At 31.8% G+C, this 7,732-nt stretch overlaps 1 protein-coding gene across 1 annotated transcript; it reads left to right on the top strand.

Moving 5' to 3' along the window:
- The first annotated feature begins 210 nt into the window (after positions 1-210).
- LOC124355330 lies at positions 211-6,776 on the top strand. Its single transcript, XM_046806428.1, has 3 exons — positions 211-703; positions 3,680-3,895; positions 6,402-6,776. Exons 1-3 carry the CDS (start codon positions 558-560, stop codon positions 6,658-6,660), a joined length of 621 nt encoding a protein of 206 aa, XP_046662384.1. The 5' UTR covers positions 211-557; the 3' UTR covers positions 6,661-6,776.
- The last annotated feature ends 956 nt before the right edge of the window (positions 6,777-7,732 follow it).

Genomic DNA, 7,732 nt, shown 5'->3' with positions numbered 1-7,732 from the left:
ATTAGTTGTTTAATAGAAATCCGTTGCAGTAAAAATATCACGACTAGATTACTTATTTATAATACTTTAATTCTTTCATTATATTCATAAATTAATAACACTAATATAGATATGCAATATAACGCAAATATAAACTATCTTTACTCTATCCTTGCGTTAATTTTGCCGCCTATTTTATAAGTCTTTGTTTTAAGTGGGAATAAGCATAAGGCTAAGGCAGGGTCGACGTCGAACAGTTATGGAGTTCTTGTCATGTTCAAATTTCAAACAAAACAAAACACGAAGCAGAAGAAAAGTTTATTTTGGCCTAATTACTTGTGATTTCTAGTTTATTTTAATTCTGTTTAAATTTATAAAAGTGTGAACAATTGTAATGTTTGTCTTAAAAACATCATCTGTGTGTAATTCGTAATAATAACTGGCAGGACGCTCAGCCTGCATTTAAAATATTTAAAACTAGCATTAGGTTTTGAATATTTACGTCTAGGAGCTGATCTGTGATTAAGTGCTGTTTTTTGTGTACATACTATATCCAAGTTTACAGTTTTTAAAGTAGAATGGAAGAGAACAATAGTTCGGTCTCAAATGTTGATAAACAATATAAAGTTCAATTAAATCAATCTATGCAGATTGGTTTAGATAGATATTCTATGTTTAATATTTTTGTTAAAAATGCAATTGACAAAATATCTTCTGGAGTGAGGTAGGGCAAAGTTTATAAATTTAATGTTTTCATACTGTTTTAAAATAGCTAGAATATTTGAATCTGACTAGATTAGGCTTAGATTAACCCTTTTACTGTCAGAACCTATATATAGCTTAGGTATGGTCATGCATGGATGGTGTTACACTGCTAAGGACGTTGCCTAACAAAGGTTTTGACAAATATTACCTATTTGTGGGAACTTGTGCAATACCGAAGAGCATTCTTTATTTAATAAATGTTTATTCACTTACTATGTTTTACTAAAGAAAAGAAACGTTAAAAATAAATTATAGGCTAGTCTTTGTCTAAACAAGTAATTTTAGCCCATTTAATGACCAAGAAAACAGTATACCCACAACGATCATTGTTCTACCTTTTGACATGACAGTATAGCAATATGCATAATTCCTAATGCTTGGCAGTCTGATCAACCTGCACCAACAGCCCTGGTGGTTAGCCTACCATGTGGTTTACAGCTTGGTCTTAGTCTAGGCCTAGTAAAAGGGTTAATTTAACCTACTAAAATTAAGGACTGCAGTATAGTAAGCACTCACTACCACAATCAAATCAGGGTAACAGATTATCAATTACAGGCATCGGGGAGGCTGTAATAAGCGGACTACACTCATTAGTCGATTATTATCGAACGATTCAATGTATTATCTAACTTCTATATTATATAATAATTGTATGCTGTAATGTACATGATGCATTACAATTCTTAATAAATAAATATGACAATGACAATTAACATATAACAAAATCAACTTTTGTCTAGACCTACATTTCAGAGAAATGTAACAATATTTATATATTGCCTGAATAACAGTGAGTAACCTTTTTTGTGAAATAGGGAAAAGGATTCTCCTCAGACAAGTAAAAAAAATCACAAAGATTGTCTGCTAGCAAGTCTACCCCCAATCCACTGCTCAAATTTCTTTGACATTTTGCCAAGAACTATTTCACACAGTTTCCTCATATTCATCGCCATTTACAAATTCCTCAAAAATAGTTACTTCTTTTTGTTTTTGTTATTTTTATCACTCAGTCATCAGTTGAAGTCATATGTTAAGTTAAATCAATTTTAATATCAAATCCTTCGGTTTTTAAAAACAAACGAAACATTCGATAAAAACAGCTGAATAACGAATGTTAAAGGCTGTAAATACAAAGGTTTGGTTTATGTGCCAAAGCTGTCGAGTACGTTTATCCTTGAAAACATTAAAAATTAACTAAATGTGTCACTGTTTTGTTTGTTACATTTTACAAATAGCCTAGATAATTTTTTTAGATATAAAAACAGCTAAACCATACTCTAATTTGAAATTCCTAGTACATAATTAAATTTGGCATTTTTGTTTCGGTAGTTTAGGCATATATGAATATTGATGATTCAGTTCTGATGGTGGCCACTTATTTTATGGCAGCCAAATAAGGTTTAAATCACTGACAAATGCCATGTCCACCATAGAGGGTATCTGTAATATTTTTACAACTTTTATTTGTTCTTTTGAATTTGACTGACAAAGAAAACAAGAACTGTATCCACGTATTTTGAGGTAGGTGAGTACCGTACACAGTGATTCAGTCTGTGTACAGTGAAATGTTTACACTATGTTTGTAAGCGTGTCTGTGTTTCCCTTTTGTTTGGTTGACTCAGGACCTCCTCTTTATTATAATGGGTGACAATAGTGCTTTAAGGAATTAAATTTAAAAAAACGTATCGTCAATAAAACATATCTAACATAGTAATCTTTAACAGATTAGTAGTTTACTGAATTGTAAATAATTATCAGAATCTACTGTTGACATTACCAAATATTTACACTTATTGTTTAGACCTATCTTACAAAATAAAATGAAAATAGTTTTAAAAAAATCATGAAATGATTAACTACAATTTTATTTATGGAAATATATTTGATACACAAGAAAAAACTGCTTAATTTTTACAAGAACTTTCAACTGATAACTCAGTCAGCACAATTTAAAGTGTGCAATGATGATAAGCTATAAGCAAATTCAAGTAAATGAATAAAACTCTATTGAGTTATATTGCTGTAAATCTATTAATAGACATTAGTCTAATTTTCCCTACAAGCATTTTTTGAATGTGTTAAATTTGAGTTGAGATCTATTTTACCAGTTGTGTATTTCACTCAAATTTTGCTGTACATCAATATATATATATATATATATAATCAATTGTTTTGCCAGCCTCTTGTGGAAGTGCAACCAAATTGTAAAAAACTGTATTTGAAATAGGCAGGAGTAGACTACAAGATTCTGTTCATTAAACTGATTCATAAACTTCAATAACAATGCACTACTAACAAACTGTAATTAGCTAAATTTAAGTAAGGCAGCATTTGAAATGTAGTTTTTCTAAATGAATTAATTTATCCTCAATTTACTTTAGAATATATATTCAAGGGTGTTTACAACAGTAAACCCTTGTTGTTGTCAGTATCCTTGTTTGGCTCTTGGACACTAAAGGCAAACAGTAATTTGTCATGATTGTCAGAACAACGCTTGTCTATTTGTTTTTGTATTACAATTACATATTAGCCTAAAAAACTATTATCTACATTAGCTGTAGTCTGTCTACCTATTTCGGTACCTAGGGGTAAAATTAAGTAGGAATAATATTGCTATTTGCTTATAGACATCAGAGTAAATATTGTTTCAATGGTGATAAACATTGTTCAAATTAGTGTACATTTCCGGAATATAACGAATACTATGTGGTATTATTTATAAATAAATACCAGTTCCTCAGTACCTAGCGAACATGAAATACATGTAGACTTAATAAACTTATTTTATAACCAAATAATTACTTTATTTTCTTAGGTCATTATATTTTATTGTAATCTAATAGTAAAAATACAATTTTGCATGATCTAGAGATGTAATGCATTGTATATACATGACTCTACTCTCATATATTTCAAAGTGCTCTTTGATTTACAGTGAAGAACAGTATATGAATCTGTTTGGAAATCTGTCTGCATTAAGGAAAAGCAAATCAGCTCCAGGAAAAATGCAAAAAAGAATGAAGACAAATCTTATGGATTCATTAATTACTGAAGTTGATGCTATGGCTGAAGAAGAAAACCTTCAAGAAAAATTACAAAAGCTTGACAAACTCGTTGAGGAAGCTACAATAGACGAGGAGAAAGAAACATGGTAAGTTGATTCAATGTTCTAATTATTTCTGTGTTTTAATCAGTAAACAAATACTGTGTGTAGTGCTAAAGCTGAACATGATATTTCAGAATTCTCTGGTTACATTCTAGTTGTTTCACGGTTTGGGTGAAAAATAGCTAAGGATCTTGTGTTTTTTTATTTTAGTTGTTTTGTCAGTCTGTCTAAGAATTTTAAACTGAATGGTGTAAAGATGTGTCACAACTTCCACCACTAATATCTTCAGTGGGTCAAGACCTTGGATCGATATCATTAACATTGAGTGTTGATAGACACCTGGGTGCTAAATGCAGTTGGGCAAATTCGTCTACTGGTTTCATCATCAGAACATCTAAAGATGGTTTTTCTCCTGGAGCGTTGAGGACTCTGTATGTCCAATTAGTTTGTTCCCTCTTTGAGTACTTTGCTCCAGTCTACCAATTTGGTCAGATTTATCAACTTGAGGGAGTTCAGAGGAAGTTCCTCTGGGTCCTTGGCATGCAGGTATACTGATGTGCCTGTGGACGACATTGGCCATCTCTTTGGACTTCAAAATTTAGGTGCAAGATCTTCAACTTGATGCTACTGAAGAAGGTGAGAGATTTTATGGAACCCAATACTTATACCTACCTCAGCACAGACATCGCTTGGTGAATAGCCTACCTGATCACTTGGACTTTTTTGCTGTCAAGAGATGTGGGTAATTCTAAGCAATATATGGGTCAACCTCGATTTTTCTCATATTACAATATAATGTTTTAATAGTCAATTAGAAAAGGAAATGACTAGAATTTCTTGCCGGAAAGCAGTTATAGGGAGCAGGCAACTCATATTACAATATAATGTTCCAATAGTCAATTAGAAAAGGAAATGACTAGAATTTCTTGCTGGAAAGCAGTTATAGGGAGCAGGCAACCGCGAGAATTATCTATTAGTGATCAGGGGCACTGACGTGATCTGGGCTTCAAATTTGGAACTACTCGAGTTAATTTTTTTTCTAAAAGAGCAAGCAGCGCGAAGCGCTGCGCTGCGGGCAAGCATCGTGCGTGATCTTCGTATATACTGAATTGATTCAGGCCAAAGGAATGACACAGATTCCTTTACCAGATTTTTACGGAGATTTTGTATTGGGCGGATTATATATTGGTTTACTTTGCTTTCCAGCATGTAATTATGTGTTTAAGATTGTTTTACATACATTACCTACATTATATTGTAATATGTAATAACAATTTATCAGAAATTTTTAATAAAAAAAAGGATCACGCACGATGCCTGCCCGCTGCGCAGCGCTTCGCGCTGCTTGCTCTTTTGGAAAAAAAAATTAACTCGAGTAGTTCAAAATTTGAAGCCCAGATCACGTCAGTGCCCCTGATCACTAATAGGTAACTCTAAGCAATATATGACCGTCTGGCGGTTGCCTGCTCCCTATAACTGCTTTCCGGCAAGAAATTCTAGTCATTTCCTTTTCTAATTGACTATTGGAACATTATATTGTAATATGAGAAAAATCGAGGTTGACCCATATATTGCTTAGAATTACCGAGATGTGTTTTTAAGAAAAACACTTATGAAATTCAGTTCATAGTGGAGCTTGTGTTACTGTAAGGAACGTATTGTGTGCTAAAACATCCACGCACAAGCACCTGCACAAACTCACACTTAGTCACATACTACAAAACACAAATATTTTGACATAATCACTTGCTTGCTTCAATTGCCATTATTATTGTTTTGTTTCAAAGTTATATTTAATTTTGCATGTATTAAGTTTATTAATTACACTGTTTATGTTAATTATTGTAAAATTGTGTTTACTATGCATTTAAATGAATAATTTGTTAACAAATTAAGAAAGAAAAGCTAGGCTTTGGAATATTTTTAGATCAGCAAGTACTTTTTTGCATATTCAATATTTTGTGGGGAAGCATCCCAAACTCCACAATTTGGAGTTACCAACTTTTTTGGTGATACATTCATGGTCAAAATAAACACACCACCCTAATATTCATGGTTTATTAAACAAAATAACACTTAATTGTATAAATTGTGATCTGTTTTAATTTATTTGATGAATGCTCAACAGATCATGTATCTGTAACATCTACTGATTACTTGCCTTACCTTTTACCTGTCCTTTCTGTTAATTTTTTAAATATTAATTTACATTTGATGACATTATTTTCAGTGTTCTGATTTCGGATAAGCAGTAGTGCATTGCACTACGCATGCAGTGCAATTTTTTATTTTCCCTAAATTTTTACTGAAGCAGAATGTGCCCTGGTACGGATTTTATTCAAGAATAGTTTTTGTTACAGAGAATTAACAAGGTGATATTGGATCAAACAAACATATAACCATTGGAAGAGTTCTAAGACAGTTCTTAGACAATTCCATGACACGGACTGTATAAGCCTAAGAACTAAGAATGTTAGTTACTATGATGTATTATTGGCTGTCTGAAATATTACATGTTGTATCTGTTAACGATAAGTTTTAATGATTTCAGGAGACCCAACGGCAACGTTAATGACCATCTTCGGTCACATGTGATGGCAATGAAATTAAAGCATAAAAATTCTCTAGAAGAATGTGTGAGGGAGAAGGAACAAGCAACGGAGGCTCTTCGACAACAGGTCAACCGATATCGGAGTCAAGTGCGTTTATTGGAAGCGAAACTGCAAAACCTCCACGATCAAAGTTTGGACTGTTCTGTGATTAATAGTGTTGATACAAAGATAACCGAGAGAATAAAAGAGTTTAAATGATTATTAAAATTAGTTTATAGAAGTTTAAGTGGAAGACTGTATGTATATATTGCTAAAGATTCTTATCATTGTGTTACGAAAATAAAACTTTTCTGCAATAAATTATTTTAAATGTCTTATTGGGTTATATATTGTAAAACTTTGAAATATTCCTAGTCGACTTAAGATTAACTATTGATTGTAACACAAATAATATAATTTATTAACCCCTTGAGTGCCAACAGCCGATTAGATCAGCTTTTCGGATATTTATTATTCTGTTACTAAATGTTGACATATGGCATTGTACTTAGACTCATTTTATACATAACTAACTGTTTCTCACGGCTTCGCACGCTTTTCGTAAGCGTTACCCGTGTATGTGCACTTCTGGCTCAAGTAAATTATATTTCCAACGCCGATGTAGAGTTTGCTTTGTTGCCACGATCAAGAAAATCTGTATATTAATGTTTATAGCCATTGTACACGTACATGTGTTTTATTATAAAGTGGTCTAACACTCAAACTTTAAGTTCAACCAGAAATTTTATCTTCAAGACAAATATACATCATAACTTAGCGCCTTCAAATAGTGTTTGGCTATTAAATATTCGTAACTGTCTCGTAATTGCAGTTTATAATGTGCAGGCGCTTTGAAAACTATTATCTTTGGCAACGCCACCTGGAGGCGAGTTACATCAATAGACATAGCATAGAAACCCTCTCGTGGAAAAATACATATACATACAAATTTTTGTAATGATCGGTCAAATAGTTTACGATTCCATAAAGAACAAACACACAAACATTCATTTATATATATATATATATATATATATATATATATATATATATATATATATATATATATACATAATAAATAAAATAAACATAGATTGTTTATCTTGATTTGTTACAGCTGTTAAAAGCTATTTTCCAAATATAAGAGAACTTTAATGCGAGTGCAGTTTTTAAATTTTTTGCACTGCTCTATAATTAAGTCATATTCAGTATTACAGATGTGTACTTATTTGAACTTTTATAATTGTTCCTACTTACATAGAGAACATAATAAAGTTGCAAAAAAATGTAT

The sequence above is a fragment of the Homalodisca vitripennis genome, chromosome 2 (assembly GCF_021130785.1).
Source record: "Homalodisca vitripennis isolate AUS2020 chromosome 2, UT_GWSS_2.1, whole genome shotgun sequence".
Taxonomy (NCBI): Eukaryota; Metazoa; Arthropoda; class Insecta; order Hemiptera; family Cicadellidae; genus Homalodisca; species Homalodisca vitripennis.
This window is presented reverse-complemented; position numbering and strand designations above follow the sequence as displayed.

What these genes read in the sequence shown, in the direction of transcription:
- LOC124355330 (XM_046806428.1), top strand. Translation starts at nt 558, where the DNA reads ATGGAAGAGAACAATAGTTCGGTCTCAAATGTTGATAAACAATATAAA. An exon ending in AAAATATCTTCTGGAGTGAG is followed by an intron (nt 704 to 3,679) that starts GTAGGGCAAAGT and finishes TTTGATTTACAG; the next exon opens with TGAAGAACAGTATATGAATC. An exon ending in GACGAGGAGAAAGAAACATG is followed by an intron (nt 3,896 to 6,401) that starts GTAAGTTGATTC and finishes TAATGATTTCAG; the next exon opens with GAGACCCAACGGCAACGTTA.